General features: G+C 38.0%; 1 protein-coding gene across 4 annotated transcripts in view; it reads right to left on the reverse strand.

Moving 5' to 3' along the window:
- Positions 1-1,230: 1,230 nt before the first annotated feature.
- Positions 1,231-26,622, reverse strand: part of LOC134343967 (mesoderm induction early response protein 3-like) — a 72,684-nt gene continuing 47,292 nt past the window's right edge. For all 4 annotated transcript variants that reach the window (XM_063042954.1, XM_063042955.1, XM_063042956.1 and 1 more), the window contains 2 exons: positions 20,478-20,623; positions 1,231-5,237 (listed from right to left, as the gene is read on the reverse strand). In XM_063042954.1, the coding sequence (XP_062899024.1) occupies positions 4,777-5,237; positions 20,478-20,623 (607 nt within the window). In that variant the 3' untranslated portion in view covers positions 1,231-4,776. The remainder of the gene's footprint in view (positions 5,238-20,477; positions 20,624-26,622) is intronic.

A 26,622-nucleotide genomic window follows, 5' to 3' on the forward strand; every position in this document is an offset into this window, starting at 1 on the left:
GATTAAGGAATCAATGGCCTTGTGGCCATTTGCCTACGATGTGCAGGCAATGTTGAGAAAACAGGGTTTTTCACAGATGGACTTAGATTGGGGGAATGGGCAAAGAAGTGGCAGATGCAATATAAAGAAGTGTATGGTCATGCGTTCTGGCAGAAGGAATAAAGGACATGGACTATTTTGTAAATGTGGAGAAAAATCAAAAATCAGAGGTGCAGAGCTTGTGCAAGATTCCCTAAAGGTTAACTTGCAGGTTGAGTCAGTGGTATGGAAGGAAATGCAATGTTAGCCTTCATTTTGAGAGGACGAGATTACAAAAGGATGTAATGCTGAGGCTTATAAAGTATTAGTCAGACTGCACTTGGAGTATTGTGAGCAGTTTTGAGCCCCTTTATCTAATGAAGTATGGGTGGGCATGAGGTTTATAAGAATGATTCCAGGAATGAAAGGGTTAACAGATGACAAGCATTTGATGGCTCTGGGCCTGTACTTGCTGGAGTTTAGAAGAATGTTGGGGGGAAGGGGTGGAGGATCTCAATGAAACCTATCGAATATTGAAAGGGGTGAATATGGAGAGGATGTTTCCTATAGTGGGTGAGTCTAGGACCAGAAGACATAGCCTCAGAATTGAGGGACACCCATTTAGAACACAGATGATGAAAAATTTCTTTCGGCCAGAGGGTGGTGAATCTGTGGAATTTTTTTTTGCCACAGACAGCTTTGCAGACCAAGTCATTGGGTATATTTAAGGTGGAGGTTGTTAGGTTTTGATTAATCAAAGGTTATGACGACAAGGCAGGAGAATGGAATTGATAGGGATAATAAATCGGCCATGATGGAATGGTGGACAGACCTGATGGGCCAAATGGCCTAATTCTGCTCCTAGGTCTCATAAAAGTAAAATGTTGAATTACTCTGCTCAAGAAATAGGACAGTCAATTCCAATGCAGCTCAGTATACTCGTAGGCATGCGCCACCTTGGAATATACAAGTGAACTTCAATGCTCAATATAATTTCCTATTTTCAGACAAATCAGGCACATTTTTTCTGCTGACTAGAAACTATTGTTAACAATCAGACTGGTGATAGTTGAGAGTCACAAATTTTCTGCTGGGCTTTGTACAAATGGTTTACAGCATGAAATCAAGCCTTTAGAAGAATTTGAGAACAATGTACTTTCACATCAACTTTAAAGTTATAGTTAATCAAAATAAAGATGAGACTTCCAGACTTTTTATTTCTGGAAATGGTATACACCACACATCAAGGTACAACAGAAGTACAAAATAATGCTGAACAAAAACCTTCAGTATTTATATACAAATATTAAAACAAAACACAATGTTAGAGCTTTCTTCTTGTATATCTTCAAAACTGAATGCTGTCTTGATTGTCAACAAATAACCCATTTCCCCACTGGCAGCTCTATTACTAACTACAACAGTAGTTGAAGAGGAGCTGTAGCACCAATTTTTCAGAACAGTATTGCTAGTGCTTTTATTTTACTAGAAGCATTTAAGTAGCATATCTATATTGATCAATACCACATTGCTTTCATTCTTCACAAACATTGTACAAACTCCCTCTTCTGCAATGTATCAACTTTTCAAATTTCTGTATACAATTACAGTTAGTTCAACTTGTCACTATTTTACCTTCAATAAGTAATTTTAATTCATACTACAGACTTTGGATAAAGTATCATAAAATTCAACAACTGGGAGATTTTCTCACTACAGATAGTTATCTTCAGCCAAGAAGAAAAAAACTGTAGTATTTTAAATGACCTATCCTTGATATTCTTCAGCCATCAAACAAGTAAAACCTTCAAGTAACTGGATCAGTTAATATTAGGAAACTAATCATTTAGACTAGCGAGAAAACATGGTCTCTTTTCTTGGTGAAGTATTGCTATATTCACCACAGCACCAGTTACAGTTCTAAATGTATTAGTATATGAACAGACTTTTCAAAATGGAAAGGAAAGACAATCATCTTTGGCCAGCAGTCAACAAAGCTTGACAATAAACATCAAATCTTCTACATCCCAGTGGTTAAATAAGATTCTCATTTAGAAAGAAGCAAGCATCATTTCATGACACTTTAAACTTAAACTTAGTAGTTTACTAGATGCATAAATTCTACATAATTACATTCTCTCAAATTATTGCCCTGTTTAATATGAACATAAAAAAGGAAATTTACAAAATTCTAAAATATCAGTTCCCATTAAGAATTTGGTTTTAGTTTTGGTAGCGTATCATAGATATTTCAATGATCTTTGTTCAACGTGCAGGATGAAGGACATTTTTTTCTACACGCCAAACACATTTCAAAATATTTAAACATTGTAACAAGTAAATAACATTAGCCCCAAACAAAAAAGGTTAAACAGTTTAAATTTTGGACTAAATGCTTTTAAATAAACTGTATTACTCAGTTAGAAGTTAATCAATGTAACTGGCAAGAGAATACATACCAATAAGGATTTTATTTTTTCTCTAAAAATCACAAGCAAATCAGTAATAGTAACTTTTAAATTAAACCCTGTAATAAAAAAAAACACTACTGTTTGCCAAGGGAACCTTACAAAGTCTGAATGCATAGTTAATTTCTGTATTTATAATGCACTAGGAATGGTTTTAAAATTTCAAAAAGTGCAACTGATGCAAGTGATCAGTCATAAATCTGTGTGAACATTACTACAGACTAGCCTTTGCAATTCCAGTCATCACGCTCAAATATATAAATGAAGGGATATGTATAGCATTTCCACAAGTACAGGACTGAGTTTAGTTAACATTAGAAAGAAAAATCCCACAGAAGACAAATGCATAGATCAGCACATAAACACAAGCTATAAGCTGATGACATGAATCAGAATTCCACACTATACCGGCAAGAGCCAAGGCTACCCGTTACTTGTGTCTTGTACCTTTATGCCACTCTGTACTGTCTCAGAACCTAAAGCTTCATCTACCATACTAGATTCCTGTATTAAAAACTGAAAGCATAGTATGACTTTACAGTCATACTCATCTACACAGTAAATCAACTCAGTCTCTCAAACCACAGTATTCACTCTTGCGCATTTAAAATGGCAGTATTTGTGTAAAATTTCTGCACTAAGTTTTAGGGGATTGTGCAAATATAGGGGCAAGGGTGAAGATAGATTCTCCAGACAGAATGTAAATATTTACATTGTACAAAAGCAGTTCATCATGTTGTGTATCCCAGCTAATTAACCTTCGTCACACTTTCAAATCACTTGGAAAAACAGTAAAATTTTTCTCAAATGTGGTATAGTAAATTCTTGTAATTTAAAAAAACAAAATAATGTGAGAATAGGTACTCAGCAGAGCTTAACTACAATTTTAGCAGATGCTCAACAGTAAGAATTACATTAATATTAATGACCTACATGTCTTTAGAAACTAGGAAGCAAAGCAATAAACACTAATGCAAAAACTACAAAATGAAACATGTGACAATAAATGTACTATAAATAGGCTTAAAGGACACTTATCTTTCTGGATTCCGAGTATCTTCTAATACTAAACCAGGTAGGGAATTCCAAAATTTCTTAATCAGAACTTGATAATGATCAACAACAATTTACAGATAAAAGTACCATTTTATTTCCTGCTGTGTAAAATGGATACTAGGTACTGTACACCTAATCAAATAATTACTATAATTTAAAATTCAGTATTTTCTTGTTTCAGTTCAACAAGTGCTTTATTGCAAACTTTTACTTAGAGAAATTGCGAAGTTTACAACAGACTAAAAATTTGGAATATATATTACAAAATAGTAGAGCTTCCGTTTGGTTCAAGGTTTCACTGTATTACACTGTGGGCATGGATACAAAACATAATGAACTGCTGCAAGATGGCTTAAGTGTCAAACAGAATTGTGATTAAAAGTGGCAAGTCCCAAGTTGTGTCGAGACGATTTCAGCTGCCCCAGGAAATCTCATAAGATATATAATGCACTGCGCAGTTTGAGATACACTATAATACAATCTTTAAAGTCTTTTAAAAAAACAAATATACAATTATCACAAAATTCAATATTTAATCTAATCAATAAAAGCTTGAAAAGTTTCTCAGCACAGAAATCTGGCAGTAGTTCCAACCCGTTTACAGATGGCAGCCATGCCCAACATTTGCAAGTCTGTAGGCTTTCTCCCACTTGTATTTCATCCATCAATTTTCTTCCAAAGGATGCGCTCATGGCACCATAAACTGAAGTGCTCTGTTTTAAGTGAATGGATGAGAAGGCTCTGTTCATGCAGGTCTTTGCACAGGTTGTGCACAGTTCACTTCCAAAATGCTACATTAGCCAGGGACAAGGCCAGGTACCTGTAAACATTAGTATTCCTCTATACCCACTACTGTGACAGTAGTGTGCATTCATGGAAGCCATTTCTATTGTTTCAGATTCCCAAAGGTGGTGTCAGGAGGTGAAATGGTTCTTCAACTACAAAGGAGATGCAATAGCGTGAGAATTCAGGACTGTGTCGTAAAGTTCAATTTTAAGTCCCCAACTCTGCTATATGAACATAATCTCTCAAATTTCTATGTTACTAGGGACTGAAAATAAATGGCTATTTAACTCTTGAGAAATCAAGATTAAAGTTCTATAGGTAAAAAGACATCACTGATGTCATAGTAAAAAAATTCAAACTTCCAGTGAATGACTGAACAATCTCGATGGCTCATCCACCAAGCTCAACATTACTGCATACCACCATTTCAGAAGAAGTTTCAATGGAGTCACTCTGATTGGAGAGCCGTATGCTGGTGTAGTGCACAGGGATTAATGAAGCCATTTGCTTCACTACTAGGCAAGCTGCTAAAATCTGCAACAGAAACAGACATTTTGGCACTAGTGATGTGATGTGTGTGATTTTCAAAATCCACATCCAGGTTATTTACAGAAAGGTCATTGATAAAAGATTCTTGAACAGAAATCCCCATTTTCAATCTCTTTGCCGGTCTTTCAGACTCACTGTTGCACATGTTTATCTGGTTTAAATCAGAATGGTAGAATCCAGTCTCAAATAAATTTAGACAGTCTGTGTCACCATTTGTAGGCAAACCAAGTGACTCGTCTATTAAAGCAGGCACATGGGTAGTTGGTCCCTTGGTGTGTAAACTCTCCACTGGATGAAAATTATATGAATCCAAACAGTTCACATCGGCAGCGCTGCAAGGTGTACTCACGCTGGTCAGTGCTAAAAGACAGAAAAGTAAAATTTAAGTCTTTCGGCTTTATAACTATATCACAATTTATTTTAATTCTTGAAAAGATGGTGAAAGATTTATATACTTAAAAGGATAAATAAACACAACCTAACAATGAGATCACTTTTAATTTTTATTCGCCATATTTACATTAACTAAAGTCTCACTAGTTATTAAATGCACGGATAAGTACAAAATAGAGCAGATATTACCATCTAGATGCTTAAGTTGGATCCTCAGGAGGCACACTGTGCATTTTACATTTATTTATTTAGAGATACAGCATGAAACAGGCCCCTTCAGGCCCAATGAGCCACACCACCCAGGAACTCACCTTGTCACAGGATCATTTACAATGACCAATTAACCTACTAACTGGTACATCTTTAAAGCACCAGGGGGAAACCTATGTGTTTCACAGGAAGAAGATACAAAAACTCCTTACAGATGGTTCCGGAATTGAACCTGAAGCATCCCAAGCTGTAATAGTGTTGTGCTAACGGCTGCACCATCCTGACACCCGTTCCAACTGATTTCATTTAGAGTTATAATGTAGACCAGGCCTTTTCAGCCCAACGAGCTGCACCACACCGCAACCCACCTGTTTAACTCTAGCCTAATCACAGGACAATTTACAATGATCAATTGACCTACTAACCAGTAGGTTCTAACCGGTATGTGTTTGGAGTGTGGGAGGAAACCGGAGCACCCAGAGGAAACAAACACACTCACAGGAAATCAAGCACAAACTTCTTACAGACTGTGCCTGAACTGAAGTCTTGACATCCCGAACTGTAATAGCGTCACACTAAATGCTAAGCTACTGTGGCACTCTATAACTTGATGTTAGCTCAAATAACTACAAGGATAAATTATATTTTGTTTCACATACTTTGCCTAAATATAACCAGAGGCAGCTCAACTCAGCTGACTGTTCAGAAAAGAGGATGTGTTCACACTATAGAGTTCAGTACTTAATCTAGCCTGGTAGCTTAGTGGACACAAAAGATTCAAGGAAACATTGAAAAGGAGGTGGAACAAGTAAATTAAGATATAAATAAGGACTACTTTATAAAATAAAGTACAAATTAACATATTATTCATCTATACCGTGCTTCTCTTGACATAAAAATCTATACTTTCTTGATCCCCAAAACCAAAAATATTATTAGAGTGGTGCTTTTAGCAGAAGAGTGAAGGCTTGTGAATCACAGTTGATGTTTCTGGAGATGTGTACAGGAGATGAAAGAAAACAGGAAAAAAAAACAAAAAAAATCGCTAAATTGTGAAATCCAATATAATGGAGAAGCAATACACTGCAGATGGTAGAGAAAAAAATAAATGAAGTGCTAGAATTATTCAGCAGGTCAAGCAGCATCAGTAGTGAGAGAAGAGGAGTTAATTACTCCAGGTGTTGATCTTTCATTAGAACTTGCCAGTTCGATAAGGTGCTGCACAAGAGACATATTATAAATAAGATACGGATGCAGGGAGTCGGAGGAAGTGTATTGGCATGGATAGTGGATTGGTTAACCGATAGAAGGCAGAGAGTTGGTATAAATGGGTGTTTCTCCAGTTGGCAGTCAGTGGTGAAGCGGGTGCCGCAGGGGTTGGTGCTGGGCCCAGAGCTGTTTACCGTTTACATTGATGATTTGGAAGAGGGGACTGAGTGTAGCGTAGCAAAATTTGCTGATGACACTAAACTGAGTGGAAAAGCAAGTTGTACAGAGTATGTGGAGAGTCTGCAGAGGGATATAGATAGGTTCAGTGAATGGGCCAAGGTCTGACAGATGGAATACAATATTGGTAAATGCAAGATCATCCACCTTGGAAAGAATAATAGAAGAGCAGATTATTATTTAAATAGTGAAAGACTGCAGCATGCTGTTGTGCAGAGGAACTTGGGAGTTCATGAATCGCAAAAAGTTGGCTTGCAGGTACAACAGGTTATTAAGAAGACAAACGGAATGTTGGCCTTCACTGCTAGAAGGATTGAATTCAAGAGCAGGGAGGTCATGCTGGAATATACAGTGTACTGGTGAGGCCGCACCTGGAGTACTGTGTGCAGTTCTGGTCTCCATACTTGAGGAAGGGTATACTGGCTTTGGAGGCAGTGCAGAGGAGGTTCACCAGGTTGATTCCAGGGATGAAGGGGTTAACCTACGAGGAGAGATTGAGTCGGCTGGGACTATACTCTCTGGAGTTCAGAAGAATGAGAGGGGATCTTATAGAAACATACAAAATTTTGAAAGGGATAGATAAAAGTAGGAAAGTTGTTTCCATTGGTAGGTGAGACTAGAACTACAGGATGTTGCCTCAAGATTAAGGGGACAATACTTAGGATGAAGATGAGGAGAAACTGTTTTTCCCAGAGAGTGGTGAATCTGTGGAATTCTCTGCCCAGGGAAGCAGTTGAGGCTTCCTCACTAAACATATTTAAGAAACAATTAGATAGGTTTTTACATAGTAAGGGAATTAAGGGTTATGGGCAAAAGGCAGGTAGATGGAGCTGAATTTACAGACAAATCAGCCATGATATTGAATGGCAGGGCAGGCTTGATGGGCTGGATGGCCTACTCCTGCTCCTACTTCTTATGTTCTTATGTTAGTTATTTCATATTGTTGAATTCAGAGTCCCTAGGATATTAACATGCCCAATCACAATACAAGGTGCCGTATCCTGAGCCTACGTTGAACTATAAACATAACTCTTCGACTTCACTAGGTCCATCGTCAGATAAGTCAGTGAACAACATCCATTGCAATGGACTCTCACAACTATATATCCGTCAGAGTCATTTCCTGCAAGGGCTCCATTCCATTCTCCTATTCCTCCAGCACCTATTCTGTTGATAACGTTTACGAAACAAATGCTTTCAAAATGTCTTTATTTTTCTTAAATAGTTTCCTCTCCAAAATAGCTGACACAGTTCTCATCTGTGACCATTTTGTTTTCCACTTCTCTGCTTTTACTTTTTGCCTCCCAGGCAAGATGGATTCCTTTCCACTTCTCCCCACCAATCTTTACATTTAAACAAACACTCTCTATTTTCCACCAGACATCTCCACCTGCCTTTTGGCATTCCAAAGGAATTTTTCATTCCATAATTTCTGGTTCACCTTTACTCCTCTGCCAACACCTACTCCCGTTCTAATAGCACAACACTGTAGGAGATTGAACTGGTACGTTTCATAGGAACAGAGCACAGAAATGGGCCCTAATCACACAACTCATCCATACCAACTGTGATGCCTATTAATGCTAATCCAGTTTGCTAACATTAGGCCAGTATCCTTCAATGCCTTTGCTAACCGTGTACCTGTCCCAAATGCTTTTTCTTTTCTTTCTTTTTAAATCTTTTTATTGAGTAAGTATACAAAAAAGGTAAGCCATATAAACATTAATACAATGTTAAAGTATAATAAAATTCCAAAAGATAACAATACCAAAAAGAAAATACTACAAACAATGTAATTTAAGCATAAGAAACCAAAATAACATAATAGTATACTAGATTTTATATATATCAATAGAAAAAAAGAAAAAAAAACCCCCCAAAAAAAACCCACCGTGCAACTAACTAAAAGCAAAGCAAAGCAATGGGCTAACTTGAAACCAAACAGAGTTAAACTTAAAATCACGTCCTCAATCCCGACCTCCATTAAAACAGTGAAAAAAAAAACAAGAAGGGTAAATATTACATTAAATGAAAATATCGAATAAAAGGTCCCCAAATCTGTTCAAATTTAAATGAAGAATCATGAAGGTTACTTCTAATTTTCTCCAGATTCAAACATAAAATCGTCTGAGAAAACCAAAAAAAGGTAGTTGGAGCATTAAGCTCTTTCCAATGTTGTAAAATACATCTTTTCGCCATTAAAGTAAGAAATGCAATCATTCTACGGGCTGAAGGGGAAAGATTACTAGAAATTTTAGGTAGTCCAAAGATAGCAGTAATAGGGTGAGGAGAGATATCTATATTTAATACCTTAGAAATAATATTGAAAATATCTCTCCAAAAAGTTTCCAAAGTAGGGCAAGACCAAAACATATGAGTTAAAGAGGCTATCTGCCCCGAACATCTATCACAGAAAGGATTAATATGCGAGTAAAAACGCGCTAACTTATCTTTGGACATATGTGCTCTATGCACCACTTTAAATTGAATTAGGGAATGTTTAGCACAAATAGAGGAAGTATTAACTAATTGTAAAATCTGCCCCCAATCATCCACAGAAATGGTAAGCCCCAATTCCTGTTCCCAATCTACCCTAATCTTATCAAATGGAGCTTTCCTGAGTTTCATAATAATATTATAAATCATAGCCGATGCACCTTTCTGACATGGATTAAGGTTAATTATCGAATCTAAAATATATATAGGAGGAAGCATTGGAAAGGAAGGAAGTATAGTACTTAGAAAATTTCTAACTTGTAAATATCTAAAAAAATGTATTCTTGATAGGTTATATTTATTAGATAATTGTTCAAAAGACATAAGGGAACCATCTAAAAATAAATCCAAAAACCGTAAAATACCCTTAGTCTTCCAAGTTTGAAAAGCGCGATCCGTAAAAGAGGGAGGAAAAAATATGTTACCTAAAATAGGAATCGCTAACCCGAATTGATTAAGATCAAAAAATTTTCTGAATTGAAACCAAATACGCAAAGCATATTTAACGATCGGGTTAGAGACCTGCTTAAGGCGTTTCGAATCAAAAGGAAGAGATGAACCTAAAATAGAACCAAGTGTATAACCCTGAACAGATTGTAATTCCAATGCTACCCATTTAGGAATAGATAGTATATCCCGGTCAAGTAACCAAAGTTTCATATGTCGAATATTAATAGCCCAATAATAAAATCTAAAGTTAGGTAATGCTAAACCTCCATCTCTCTTAGCTTTCTGTAAATGTATTTTACCCAGTCTCGGATTCTTATTCTGCCAAATAACTGAAGAAATTTTAGAGTCGACTTTATCAAAAAAAGATTTAGGAACGAAAATTGGTAATGCCTGAAACACATATAAAAATTTTGGCAAAAAAAACATCTTAACTGCATTAATACGACCAATCAAAGTTAAATATAAAGGAAACCATTTAGATGAAAGTTGAGTAATATGGTCTATTAATGGTAAAAAGTTAGTCTTAAATAAATCTTTATGTTTACAAGTAATTTTAATCCCAAGATATGAAAGGTAATTATTAATCAATTTAAATGGAAATTTATAATATAAGGGAAGATGTTTATTAATCGGAAAAAGTTCACTCTTACTAAGATTTAATTTATAACCTGAGAAAAGACCAAATTGTGCTAATAACTCTAAAACAGCAGGAATAGATCTCTCAGGATTAGAAATATATAAAAGTAAATCATCAGCATAGAGTGATAATTTATGGGACTTTAATCCCCGAGTTATCCCAGTAATATTTGAGGATTCTCGAATAGCAATTGCAAGAGGTTCTAATGCAATATCAAATAATAGGGGACTAAGAGGACAGCCTTGTCGAGTACCACGAAAGAGAGGAAAAAAAGGTGAGTTTAAAGAGTTAGTACGAACCGAGGCTACAGGGGAGTGATATAACAGTTTAATCCAGGATATAAATTTCAGGCTAAAATTAAACATTTCAAGCACCTTAAATAAATAAGGCCATTCTACTCTATCAAAAGCTTTCTCGGCATCTAAAGAAATAACACACTCAGGAACATTTTGTGAGGGAGTATAAACGATATTTAACAATGTACGAATATTATAAAAAGAGTAACGACCTTTAATAAAACCCGTTTGGTCTTCCGAAATAATAGAAGGAAGTACTTTTTCTAGTCTATTTGCTAATAACTTAGAAAAGACTTTAGAATCAACATTTAATAAAGATATTGGTCTATAAGATGCACATTGAGCAGGGTCTTTATCCTTCTTTAGTATTAAAGAAATTGATGCTCTATTAAAAGATTCCGGAAGTTTACCAAGTTTCAAAGAAGCCTCAAAAACCTTATAGAGCCAGGGAATCAATAAAGAAGCAAAACATTTATAAAATTCAACGGTAAACCCATCAGGGCCAGGAGCTTTCCCCAGATTCACAGAAAAAATAACATTCTTAATCTCATCCATTGTAATGGAAGTATCTAATAAAGAAGACATATCCTGTGAAATCTGAGGAAAGTCTAACTTATCTAGAAAATCATTCATATATTTAGAATCTCAAGGAGACTCTGATTGATATAAAGAAGAATAAAAATCACAAAAGGTTTGATTAATCCCCACATGATCCAATATCAATCGATCATTTTGGTTATAAATCTGATTGATTTGAGATTTAACATAATTAGATTTCAATTGATTAGCCAGCAGCTTGCCAATTTTATCACTGTGAACATAAAAATCACTTCTTGTTTTCTTTAATTGGTTTACAATCGAGGACGAGAGTAGTAAACTGTGTTCCATTTGAAGTTCAGTTCTTTGTTTGTATAGCTCCTCAGAAGGAGCCATAACATATTTCTTATCAATTTCTTTAATCTTGTCCACAATTGCCATCTCCTCCTGCTTCTGTTTCTTCCTCAAAGCAACGGAATACGAAATAATCTGACCCCGAATATAGGCTTTAAAAGTGTCCCAAAGAGTGTTAACCGAAATATCTTCTGTATGGTTAATTATAAAAAAAAGCTCAATCTGTTCATTCATAAAATTAACAAAGTCCGAGTCCTGAAGCAACAGCGAATTAAAACGCCATTGTCTATTGTTTGGTATATTGGCCATAATTTTAATAGAAAGCTTAAGTGGAGCATGATCCGAAATGGTTATAGAATCATAATCACATTTAATCACTGAAGGAATGAGACGAGAATCAATAAAAAAATAATCAATTCTTGAATAGGAATGATGAACATGTGAAAAAAAGGAAAAATCTTTTTCCTGAGGATGCAGAAAACGCCAAATATCCGTCGACCCAGAATCAGTAAGGAAAAAATTAATCAAATTTGCAGATTTATTAGGTAAAGTCCGTAAAGGAGCTGAACGGTCCAAAGCTGGAGATAAACAGGTATTAAGATCTCCGCCCCAAATCAATGAAAACTCGTTCAAATTCGGAAACTGATCAAACAATGATTTATAAAATTCCGGACAATCCATATTAGGAGCATAAACATTAACCAAAACTACTTTTTTATTAAATAGTAAACCACTAACCAATAAAAATCTACCATTCGGATCAGAGATAATATCCTGTTGTATAAAAGTAACTGAGGAATCTATAAAAATAGAGACGCCTCGAATCTTAGCATTGGAGTTCGAATGAAATTGTTGTCCCTTCCAAAATTTGAAAAAACGTAGTCTGTCCCCCCTCCGTACATGGGTCTCTTGTAAAAATAAAATTTGTGCTTTAAGTCTCCGGAACACTTTAAAAACTTTTTTTCTTTTAATAGGATGATTAAGACCATTAGTATTCCAGGAGACAAAATTAATAATAGACTCCATAAATCCTAAAGTCAACCCACAACAGGGAGGATTGACAATAGGCGCGACCCACAAACCCGGAGAGGGAACAGAACATACAAAAGATACCGGGGAAAAGGACGCAACCAGTACTTCAATAATGTATATAGCCCAAAGAAAAACAAACTAAAACGTGAAGCCCCTCCCGCCACCCCCCAGCCCAAGACCCCAAGGCAAAATCTAAAGCAGACCCGCCAGAAAGAAGCAAGCGCTAAAACTACCCCCATGACTTCCGGTATACGCTCCCTAAAAAAAAGGTATAAATATGAAAAGGATCAGCTAACTGTAAAACAGTAAAAAAATAAGTAAAAAAAAGTTAGCTCAATTAGAATACACACAGAACAGAACAAAAGCCGGAAAATATATATTAAAAAAAAACCACAATAAACCTCAAACTCATGAATAGACACAGCAACAAAAAAAATAGGATTATTAACATAAAGTGATTATAAAAAGCAAAACAGAATAAAATTTAAACAAAAACTACAAAATTTAAGGCCGCACAGGAAATACGTAAGATGACAAAAGGGAAGTAACCATCCAGAATCCCCTGGGAAAAGAAAGAAATGACGCAGTTAAAAAGAAAGTTTAGTAGCCATATTAAGAAATCGAAAGTAAACTTTTCTGCCCAAATAGGGCACAGAAAAGTTAAAACCAACCAATTCACAGCCTCCGATCGACGGAGAAAATTAAAAAGAAAGCAATTAAGATGTTGGAGATGAAAGTTGATCCAGATAACTCTGGGCATCCGATGGAGAATCAAAAAAACGAAGGGCTCCATCTGACATGCGAATCCTTAGACGTGCAGGGTACAGCAGCGCTGGTCTTAAATCCCTCTTATAGAATTCCGACATCACGGATCTGTAACGGACCCGTTGGTCCCAGATTGGTTTACTGAAATCTTCCACGAATCGGAACTTAAGATCCGAAAAATCAATGAAACCTTTAGATCGAGCAAATCGAAACAGTCTCTCCTTGTCTTGAAAGTAATGAAAACGTAAAATAACATGCCTAGGTCTATCTGACCTAGACGAGTATGATGGGATTCTGTGAACACGATCCAGTAGCGGTGGTTGGTCAGGAAATACAGTAGGGAATGCATCTTTTAAAAGTTGGGAGAAATATTTCATGGGGTTGTTACCTTCAGCGGCTTCCCTCACGCCAATCATTCGTAAATTCTGCCGTCGCATTCTAGATTCCAAGTCAGAGTTTTTAAAAGTCAAAAAGTCAAGTTTCTTCTTCATTACATTAATTGTTTCTTCGATTTTCCCCATCTTAAGCTCACTTTGTTGCGCGAATTTTTGAAGATCAGATATAGCCGACTGATGTTCCGCAATACATGTTTGCATCTTATCAATTAAACCGGCAATTTTCTGGAAATTAGTTGAGATTTCCGTATGAATCAGATCTTTAACAGGGCCTGCAATTTCCGTACGAATCATCTCCCTAACAGAGGTTGAGATTTCCCTCTGAATTAACTCCGCTATCGCTTTCAAAGTCACCGGTGATTCAGTCGGGGGGAGATCCGTACCTTTCGGTTTAACCGGAGGTTTACCATCCTTGCCGTCTTTCTCGTTCTTAGACATAGCAGATCTAAGTTCCATCCAGTTGTCGGAGAATTCAGTTTAATTCAAAGTATTGTAAGAGTTGATGCCTTAATGGTTAATTAAAGTATAGCTGACCATAGAGAAAAAAAACTCAGAGGTAATGGAGCGAGTCAAGAACGCGACTTCACTCCATGAGCGCTACCGGAAGTCTCGCTTTTTAAGCATTATAGAAGCATCTATGTCTATTAACTCCCCTGGTGGCTGCTTCTAAATATTCACCACCCTGTGTGATAAGCTTACACCTCAGGTCTCCTTTAAGTAGCTCCCCTCTCACCTTAAACTATTCCTTCTTGTTTTAGACTCCCCTGCCCTGGGAAAGTGATTCTCTCTCTCTCTCTCTCTATCTGTATACCTCATGAGTTTAGTCCAAATGGATAAACACCATTAAATTCATCCGCTTCTATTTGTCCAACTCACTTAAATTCATAACGTCCTTGAGATTTTATAGAACACAGAACAGTACAACATTGGACAGGGCATTCATCCCATTATGTGGCAATCTGATGACAATCTATACAGAATGTGTATCATATGTACCCCTCCATTCCCTTCATATCCGTATACCTATTTAAAAGCCTCTTCCACTTCACACTTTCCCTGTCCCCTGTACACTTCCCCTTCTAACCTTAAAACATGTCCCCTGGTGATTGACTTTTCTACCCTGGTGAAAAGATTCTGTCTGTTGACATAACCCATGTCTCTCACAATTTAAGAAACCTCTACCATGTCTCCCCTTAACCGTCCCTGCTCTAGGGAAAACTAATCAACGTTACGCAACCTTTCCTTATAATTCATATCCTCTAATCCAAGCAGTATCTTGACAAAACCTTTCTGCACCCCCTCCATATCCTTCCTACAATGGATCAGAGGTACAGAGAGTCGGCAATTTTAAACTCCTTGGTGTTGTTATTTCAGATGACCTCTACCAGGCTCTGTGCGCAAGTGCAATTACGAAGAAAGCGCAGCTGTGTCTCTACTTCCTTAGGAATTCGTGAAGATTCGGTATGACATCTAAAATTCTGACAAACTTCTATAAATGTGTAGTGGAGAGTATATTGATTGGTTGGATCACAGCCTGGTATGGAAACAGCAATACCCTTGAACGGAAAGTCTTACAAAAATCAGTGGATCTAGCCCAGTCCATCACCGGTAAAGCCTTCCCCAGCACTGAGCACATATACTGTACGTGCAGTGTTGTCACAGGAAGGCAACATCCATTGAGGACACCCAACCAGGTCATGCTCTCTTCTTGCTACTGCCACCAGAAAGGTGGAACAGGAGCCTTAGGACTCACACCACCAGGTTCAGGAACAGTTATTACACCTAAACTATCAGGCTCTTGAATCAAAGGGGAGAAAATAAAGTCTGACATAGCAGTATTTCAGTGGAGTACAGGAAATTACAGTGGTATGAGAAAGGAGTTGGCCAAAGTAAATTGGAAAATGTAGGCAGGGATAACAGTAGAGCAGCAATGGCTTGAGTTTCTGGGAAAAATTAGGAAGATGCAGGATAGATGTATTCCAAGAACAAAGAAATACTCGAATGGCGAAATAGTACAACCATGGCTGACAAGGGAAGACAAAACTAATGTAAAAGCAAAGAGAAGGCATCGAGCAAAGCAAAAATTAACAGGAAGTTAGAGGATTAGGAAGCTTTTAAAAACCTACAGAAAGCAACTAAAAGAATCATTAGGAGGGGAAAGATGAAATATGAAAGCAAACTATATCAAAGTGGATAGCAAAAACTTTTCAAGTATGTAAAAATAAAAGAGAGATGAGATTGGATATAGGACCGTTGGAAAATGAGGCTGGATAAATATTAACGGTGGACAAGGAAATGGCAGATGAACCAAATGAGCATTTTACATCAGTCTTCACTGTGGAAGACACTAGAAGTGTGCCAAATGTTGAAGGGCGCGAGGGAAGAGAAGCAAGTGCAGATACTATTACAAGGGAGAAGGTGCTCAAAAAGCTGGAAGATCTAAGGGTGCATAAGTCACCCAGACCAGATGAATTGCACCCCAAGGTTCTGAAAGAGGTAGTGGTACAGATTGTGGACGCATCAGTAATGATCTTTCAAGAATCATTCGACTCTGGTATGGTGCCAGAGGACTGGAAAATTGCAAATGTCACTCCGCTCTTTAAGAAAGGAGGAAGGCAGCAGGAAGGAAATTATAGACCAGTTAGCCTGACCTCAGCACTGGGAAGATGTTGGAGTCAATTGTTTACAATGAGTTTATGGAGTACTTGGTGACCCAGGAAAATTTTGCCTGAACCTGCTGAAATTCTTTCAGGAGATTACAAGAAGGATAGATAAAGGAGATGCATATTTTTTGAATATTTGGACTTTCAGACAAGGCCTTTGACAAGGTGCCATACATGAGGTTAACACCAAGTTAAGAGCCCATGGTATTACAGGAAAATTACTAGCACAGTTAGAGCATTGGCTGATTGGTAGGAGACAGCAAGCGAGAATAAAGAGATACTTTTCAGGTTGGCTGACAGTGACCAGTGGTGTTACGCAGGGGTTGGAGTTGGGATCACTTCTTTTTATGCTACATATCAATGATTTAGATGATGGAATAGATGACTTTGTTACCAAGTTTGCAGATGATATGAAGATTGGTGGAGGGGCAGGTTGTGTTGAGGAAACAGGCAGACTGCAGAAGGATTTAGACAGATAAGGAGATTGGACAAGAAAGCTGCAAATGAAGTACAATGTTGGAAAATGCATGGTCATGCACTTTGGTAGAAGAAATAAATGTGCAAGCTATTTTCTAAAATGGGGAGAAAATCCAAAAATCTGAGATGCAAAGGGACTTGGGAGTCCTTGTGCAGAACACCCTAAAGGTTTACTTGCAAGTTGAATCGGTGGTGAGGAAGGCAAATGCAATGTTAGCATTCATTTCAAGAGGTCGAGAATACAAGAGCAGGGATGTGATGCTGAGGCTTTATAAGGCACTGGTGAGGTCTCACCTTGAGTATTGTGAACAATTTTGAGCTCCTCATCGAAGTAAAGGTGTGGCATTGGAAAGGGTTCAGAGGAGATTCCCAAGAATGATTCCAGGAATAAAAGGTTTTTCATATGAAGACCATTTGATGGCTCATTATCTGTACTTGCTGGAATTTAGAAGGATGAGGGGATATCTCACTGAAACCTTTCAAATATTGAAAGGCCTAGACAGAGAAGATGTGGAAAGGATGTTTCCCATTTGCGGGGGTGGGGGGGGGGGAAGAGAGGGCACAGCCTCAGGATAGAGGAGCATCCATTTAAAACAGAGATGCAGAGAAATTTCTTTAGCTAGAGGATGATGAATTTGTGGAATATATTACCACAGGCAGCTCCAGAGGCCAGGTTGTTGGGTATTTTTAAGACAGAGCTTGATAGGTTCTTGATTGGACACGGCATGAAAAGTTACAGGGAGAAGGCTGGGGAGTGGGGCTGAGGAGGGGAAAAAAGGATAAGCCATGATTGAATTGCGGAGCAGACCCGATGGGGCAAAAAGCCTAATTCTGTTCCTATGTCGTATGGTCTAATAACTTCATCCAACTTCACTTGCCCCATCATTGAAATGTTCTCACAAACACTTTCAAGGACTCATTTCACGATCCCAATATTTATTGCTTATTTATTTATTATTTCTTTCTTTTGTATTTTCAGTTTGTTGTCTTTTGCACAATGGTTGAACACCCAAGTTGGTGCGGTCTTTCATTGATTCTATGATGGTTTTTATTCTACAATGGAGAAGTACAGTCTGACTAGACTTCTCTTAAGCTGCAGCACCACTTCCTTACTCATACTCAGCACCTCTACCAATGAAGGTAAGCATTTGAAATGCCTTTGTTACCACCTTATCCACTTGCACAGTGAACTAAGGACCTGGATTGCAAGATCCCTCTGTACCTCAATGCTATTAAGGTGTCTACCATTAAGTCTATAATTTTCACTGTTCACTTGACCTCCCAAAGTGCAATACTTCACACTTGTCCAAATTAAACCCTAACTGTAACCTTGGACAGTGTAAGGAATTATCAAAGAACACCATGGGATATAACAACTGATTACATTCCACGGTGTTCTCTGATAATTCATTACACATACCACAACTCCACCACCCTTTGCCTTTAAAACCGCATCAATTCTGGTAGGTTGTTCCAAGCATCTTGGAGAACTTGCCACCATTCTTCTGCAGACTTTGGCTGTCTCACTTGCTTCTGTCTCTCCAGGTAATCCCAGACAGCCTCAATGATGTTGAGATCAGATCTCTGTAGAGGCCATACTGCCTGGTTGTAGAACTCCTTGTTCTTCTTTTCACTGAAGGTAGTTGTTTATGGCCTTGGCCATGTGTTTGGGGTCACTGTCCAGCTGCAGAATGATGTTGGGACTGATCAGATGCCTCCCTGGTGGTATTACGCGATGGATCAGCACCTGCTTGTACCTCCAAGAATTTAGAATTCCGTCAATTCTGACCCATCACCGACTCCATTTGTAAAAATGTGACTAAACCTACAGGAAACCTCCACAGTGCTTGACTGTTGACTGCAGACACTCAGACTCCAGACTCCACAGTGCTTGACTGTTGACTGCAGACACTCAGACTCCAGACTGCAGACTCCACAGTGCTGACTGTTGACTGCAGACACTCAGACTCCAGACTGCAGACTCCACAGTGCTGACTGTTGACTGCAGACACTCAACTCTGTAGCACTCTCCAACTCTTCTTCAGACAAACAGCGTCCTGACTCATCAATCCAGAGCATTTGCACCACTGTTCAGCACCGCTGTCCTTGTGTTTTTGTGCAAAGGTGCACAATTTTAAAAATGTATTTATTGAGATACAGCACGGAATAGGCCCCTCCGTCATGGCTGGTTATTATCCTCCTGAATCCCATTTTCCTGCATCCTCCCTGTAACCTCTGATGCCCTAACTATTCAAGAACCAACCAATCTCTTAGATTTACTGAAGAAATCCCATCCCGTCTGTTTCTTGTATTAAGAAAGGTTCGATCTATACTGGGGAAGTTGAAGTTCCCCTACTCATGCCAACCCTGTAGTTTCAGAACCTGTCCATAATCTGTCAACATAGATGTTCCTCCATCTCTTGGTGGCCTATCATAGAATCCCATCAGCATACTTGTACATATCTTATTAAATAGATGACTGGGTAACTGCTTGCCATTTCCGCTGTAATGGATGCCTTAATATTTCAGTATAAATATTCAGGACGTAGTGAATGCAAAGAGTTTATCCAAGTTTGCCAACATAAATAGTATTGGTATAGGAAGCAATGTAGATTGGAACGTAAGTCTTATAGAGTTGTCATTACAAAGAAGTGGTTACAGAAATACAGGACTGGTAGCTCAGTGTTTCTGGTTTTGTTATTTTAGATATGATACGGGGGGGAGGGGCAAAAAAATGGAATGATTGCACTACTGATTACGGAGAATATCACAACAGTACTCAGAAGATACATTGGAGGGGTTATCCACAGAGAAAATTTGGATGGCAGGATGAAGGTGGTACAAAGAGGCCATTTGGCCTGTCCACTTCATATAAGCTTCCAGCAAGACACACCCCCTTGATTTTACCCATGGTTCTGCATATTCTTTCCTTTTGGGTACTTATCCAGCTCTCTTTTGAATAGTTCAATTGAATCTGCTTCTACTATTATCCCTAGCAATGCATTCCTGAACTTAAACACAAACATTTTCCTCATGTCATTTTTGGTTCTCGACCAAACACTTTCTGTATCTCTCATTTCTTGATCCTTCCATCAACAAGAACATTAATAAGTTCTTGGAATCCAGTTATCCAAGATCAAACAACAGTCCTATACTGACTTAGATTCTTACCGAAGAGCCTGGGGAATTGGAATGAGCAATCATAAACAGGAAAGTTCCTGAACATGATGCCGAGCTTTGCATAAAATCTAGACATATGCAAATTAACAGAGGTGTCACTGCTTGAATCACAATGTTATGCATCGTTTTGTCACAAAGATAAAAGCTTGGACACAAGCTCTATTAGTATAAAACTTACTTGTATTGTAAAAGTTCAAACGCTTTCATATTCAAGTATATTGATTTCTTAGATAATAACCATTGCTTGCAAATGATATCAAATTTCTTACCAGAAAACTCGTGTCCAGAGCTCATTAGACTATGCTGATCAGAAATTGGTTCAGGTCTACTGACAGAAGAACAAATAGATGGAGAATGTATTGATCGACTTAACATTCCCATCTCAGCCTCGTCTACAAGGCGATCCATGTAATCCCTTAAAAAGAAAAGTTCTGAAATTACATTAGTGTATAATAAAAAGTTTAAATCCAATTATGATGATGATGATTATTCACCAGATCTGCCAACACACACACATATTTAAAGCTTCTGCACAGTGGAAAATACTCTTAGCTAATAAGACCATAGACTAGACATAGGAGCAGAATAAGGCCACTTGGCCCATTGAGTCTTCTTCACCATTCCATCATGACTGATTTATTATCCTTCTCAACCCCATTCTCCTTCACCCTTTGACGCCATTACTAATCAAGAACCTATCAACATCCACTTTAAATATACCCAGTTACTTGACCTCCACAGCTATCTGCGGCAATGAATTCAACAGATTCACCACCCTCTGGCAAAAGAAATTCCTCCCCATCTCTGTCGAAAGGGCTGCCCTATTCTGAAGCTGTGCCCTCTAGTCCTAGACTCTCCCACTACAGGAAACATCCTCTCCACATTCACTCTCTGTAGGCCTTTCATGTTGCAATGAGACAGGCCAAAGCCACCAAATGCTCCCCATATATTAACCCTTTCATTCCCAGGATCAATCTCACGAATCCACTCTGGAGCCTCTCCACTATCAGCATATCCTTTCTTACATAAGGGGCCCAAAACTGCTGACCGTATTCCACGTGCAGTCTGAGCAATGCCTTATAAAGTCTTGGATTACATCCTTGCCTTTATATTTTAGTCCTCTTGGAATGAATGTTAACATTGTCTTTTATACCTCGCTACCAACTCAGCCTACAAGTTAACTGTTAGGGAATCCTGCACAAAAACTCTCAAGTCCCTTTACACACTTGATTTCTGAATTTTCTTCCCATTTAGAAAATAGTCTATGTCTTTATTTCTTCTATCAAAGTGCATGACCATGTATTTCCCTACACAATACTCTATCTGTCACTTCTTTGCCCATGTATCTACAATTATATTAGGATACTGGAATAGTAAATGAGGGGAAAATGGTTCACTAGTAGGTTTATCGATAACTGTAGGATAAAGATTTAAAGTAATTTCAAAAGAAATTAAGAATTTTATAAAAAAAATCATAATTCTTGTGATCTGGAAAGCATAGCCTGAAACGTTGACAGATGTTCGTGCAGCTTTTAAAAGGGACTAGGAAAGGTATTTGAAAAGGAACAAAAATAGGGTAGATCCATACAGTATTTGTGCTGTGCTTTATGACACCTATCAAAACAAGGGTCTCGTGATTTTAGTATACAAATTTTGACCATATTATATTTTGCAGAGAAGATCCATATAAACAAAAGGTACTAAACACCAAACATGAAACAGTAGTAAATAACTAGGATACCATATTTGAAAACTTGAAATCAACTTAAAGTTACTGATGTTAGGAAACAATTACTTTTGTTTAGGAAACTTCTCACATACAATAGAAAATAGTTATTTCACTCCACATACTAAAAACAACTGGACCAGGAATAGATAATACAGATTCTCAAAAACTATTAGCTGACAAAAAGCAAGGCAGAGCTGGTTCAGTGCTTAATTTGCCCTGTGTGATCTTTTAAAATGTTGGGTATGGAAGAAACAATTTTTACTTTAAAAAAAATGAAAATCGGTAGAGAGAAAAGGCTAGAATACTTCAATTATTGGTTACTTATTGAGAAAGCAATTGCCAAGTTTGCTAATCAATGCAATAAAATACCCTAATAGGAATGACATCTCTAACTGCTTTCAAGCAATCAACAAGGTTCAAAATAAGCCACAGGATTCTCAGCATAAACAGAGGCACATCTGGTGGAAAGAGTCAAGAAGTTTTAAATTATGCTTAATAAAGGGAAAATATTAACATAAGGTTAAAATAAAATGCAAAAGAAATTTGCAGAAATATTGAACAATACAATAATCAATAATATAATAATAGCTCAACCTGCTCCATCATGGGCACAAGCCTCCCCACCATACAAGACAGGCTCAGAAGGTAGCGTCCATTATTAAGGACCCTCACCACCCAGGACATGCCCTCATCTCATTACCACCAAAGAGGAGTCTGAGAGACACACATTCAACATTTTAGGAAAAGCTTCTTCTCTTCTGCCATCAGATCTCTGAATGGTCCATAAATCTATGAAGAGTACCTTACTATTTTACTCTCTTTTTGCACTAATTATTTAATTTTTATATTTTTCTTATTGTAGTTTATAATAACTTTAATATATTGGACTACTGCTGCGGCAAAAACTACTTTCACAAGATGTAGGCAGCCGTTGATCCCAGGGGATCATGGGTTTGAGCCTCTGGTGGACTGTGTCCTCTCCAGGGCACAAGCCTGGGCGGGAAGATTTGAAGAACTGGCTGTTGCCCATGCAGTGGGCTCCCCCTCTCCACGTCACTGATGTAGTCCAAGGAAGGGCAAGGTGAAGTTGTAAGCAACATTAAGCTGCCTTAGGGACCCTGGCTCTGGACTTCTTCCTCAGGGTTTACTCCCGACGTCTTTCCTTGGCTTCACAAGATATGTCAGTGATAATATACCTGAAACTGAGTTATGCACAGTTTTGGTACTCTTCACTATCATGGTAACATGCAATTTTTAAACTATGCTTGTATTTTGCTATGATCTGTGTGGGGGCGAGTGGGGAAGCCACAAGCATTAAAGAACCTCTTGGTGTTGCACCATGAGGTCAGGCCTTGTGTGCTTCCTGGGCTATTCATTGTACCTCATGGATATGGCCACCAGACACCTATTCAACCACATATAGGATTTTCAGCTGCCGACTGGACAGCTTCCTAAGCTGTGTTTTGAGTGTGTTGAAAGCTCAAGAGACAGAATTTGAGAGGAAATGAAACAATATATCTCTCACAGAAGATACCCTAACTAAAATAAATAATTTTACTACAAAGTTTGTGGACTACATAGTAACTACACAGCAGCCTGTGATGCGTTAGCAAATGCAGTTCTGGACTCCATAGATGGCAATACGGCAATTCTGAAATATTCCAGTCCATGTTAACAAGAACACAATCTTTAACTTTATACCACACGCTGTACGCGGCTTTGGTTTCTTCAATATTGGAAAAAATGCTGCTAACATATGGCTTAGACACCACAATTAAATACTGGTGGACATTCTGCAGCAAGGAGCTTTAAGATCATTAGGACATAGAAGACCCATTTGGTATTGATATTGATGGAAATCTACTCCAATCAGGTGAATCTCAGGTTACAACTACCGTGGCACTGGAACCAAGCATATGCAGCTAAGCTGGGGGGGGGGGGGGGATTTCACTCCTTATCACAACGGGTATACATCATTGATAGCGGAAACAACAACTACATATGCAAGCAAGTATGTAACGAAGTTTACTGCTCACACAGTGGATCATATTGGACTAGTTACGTGTAGATTTATGTGGTAGTTACACCTATCCCGTACCAAAGATATGATAGACACAAAATGTCAATGTAGGAAAAAACATAGTCTGTAGAATGAATTTGCTCCCCTATCTTCAAAAGAAACAGACTAAACTAATTTGTTCAACTGTTGAAAATCAAATTATCCCAGGCACCTAATTCTGAGCTAGTAGTTAGTTCAGCTTTATGTATCAAAAGCTAGGTAGTCCTCAACGTGGCAAAGTCAGGCTGCAACCACAATCTGTCACTCTTCTTGGATATGGGGGGTAGTTTACATGTATGGGGAATGCAAGACATAATTGCAGTTTGCTGGAAGACTTGCAAAATACAATGTTGGGAAGTGGGATGAATGTGAAGAGAGACATATCAAAGACAGATGTATAGGTGTGGGAATGAGGAAGTGAATGAAAAAGGCCTGCCATAAGGAGATTCAGGTGGCACAGCAGACAGAATGAAGATGTGAGGCAAAGCAGTCTGTCCTCAGCCTCCACTATCACCAAAGTTAAGCTAAATGCAGATTAGAATAGCATCTTATACTCTGCCTTGGTAATCTACAGCAGGGGTCCCCAACCTTTTTATCACTGCGGACTGGTTTAATATTGACAATATTCCTGCGGACCGGCTGACCCGGGGGGGGGGGTATAATCACAACCAGAATATAGGTGATGTCAACTATAAGTCACTTGCAAGTGGCTAATACACTCAATTTCGTTTCTAAAAGGTTTTATCTAACGAATTTAATATTAATCACACAGCGCATATTTTCCTCGTATGAACATATAAAATCATTGCAACACACCAATATCACTGAATCAGTGGGAACCCTGGGCTTGTTTCCCTGCAACGAGACGGTGCCATCGAGGGGTGATGGGAGACACTGATACTCGAAGGGGGTTCCTTGTGTCCAATCTATTCCGCAATTTAGTTTTATTGCAGAAAATCCCGCTTAGCATCCATTTCCTCGCAAAGCTGCTCAAACAGATGTTTCTTAGCCTTAGCAATATGGCTAGCCACTAAGTACGACGCTCTCAGAGCAGCAGCATTTGTGGAGGTGGTGACTCTCAGCACTTGCTTCTGTCCTGCTTGCTCACGTTTTTTTCCGCTCAAAAAACTCAACGGGTTTGTCTTTAAGTGCAAGGTGCTTGGACTCAAGGTGCCGAAGCAGTTTTGAGGGCTTCATTGCCTCATTAGACAGCTTGTCTCCACATATCACACACAGGGGGCTTGGAGCGTGTGAGTCACCTGTCGCATTAAAGCCATATTTTATGTACAACTCGTTGTATTTTCTGTTGAAGGAAGCTTTTTTTTTTGCAGGCTTGGCCTCAGCTGTCTCTGCGTTATCATCATTGTTAGGCCTTTTATGTCCCCTACCACCTCTTCTAAACTCTCAAGCGATGTTTGTTTTTTACTCATCATACCACCAAATCATACCGTTTCCTTGCGGCCTGGTGGTTGGGGACCACTGGTCTACAGCCTGGTGCACCAAATTCTCCAACTTCCAGTAACTGCTCCGCCTCTGTCCTGTTTTTCTCTCCTTAAAAACCACCTTGACTCAATTGCCCAATCGAGTGAACCTCTGAGGGTGGTGCGAGTGTGGAACAAGCTGCCAGGCTAAAGCGGTGGATACAATTCGACTGTAACAGTTTTGAGAAACTTGGATAAGTATATGGATGGGAGGGGTACTGAGGGCTACGGTCGACGAGACTAGTCAGAAGAACAGTTAAATACAGATTACACTATGTTTATTAGAGCACTGAGGAAAAAGAAATAATTGATATAGTATATAAATCAAAGAGCAAGAAATCAACAGATTGGAATGGATATGATATATATTTAATTAAAAACATCATTGACCGTGCTGTGAAACCACTGACTCATATTTGCAATCAGTCTTTGACTGTTGGAAAATTTCCCAGTAAAATGAAAACAGCCAAGGTCATTCCAATATACAAAGCTGGAGATAAACATGTATTTTCAAATTACAGACCAGTTTCTTTGCTCTCACAGTTTTCCAAAATATTGGAAAGAATATTTGTAAGAAGGTTAAATGATTTTATAACAAAACATAATATACTCTGTGAACAGCAATATGGTTTCAGAAAAAACAGAACCACTACAATAGCATTAATAGATTTTTTAGAAGAAATATCAAATACTATAGAAAGAAATGAATACACAATGGGAATATTCCTTGATCTTAAAAAACAGCACTTGACACCATTGACCATAAATTATTATTAACAAAATTAGAAAGATATGGTATTAGAGGGGTAGCACATGACTGGTTAAGTAGTTATTTGGAAGACAGGTATCAGTATGTACATATAAACAACTCGAATTCATAACTTTTGAGGGTAACTTGTGGGGTTCCACAAGGTTCAGTGCTTGGTCCATTGCTGTTCATTTTGTATATGAACGATATATGTACAGTCTCTCAGACATTAAAATGTATATTATTTGCTGATCATACAACTATATTTTGTAATGGGAAACATCTGAAACAACTTTTGGATATAGTGGAGAAAGAACTAGAAATTATAAAGAAATAGTTTGATACTAACAAATTATCACTGAATCTAAGTAAAATTAAATTCATAATATTTGGAAAC

The sequence above is a fragment of the Mobula hypostoma genome, chromosome 3 (assembly GCF_963921235.1).
Source record: "Mobula hypostoma chromosome 3, sMobHyp1.1, whole genome shotgun sequence".
NCBI lineage: Eukaryota > Metazoa > Chordata > Chondrichthyes > Myliobatiformes > Myliobatidae > Mobula > Mobula hypostoma.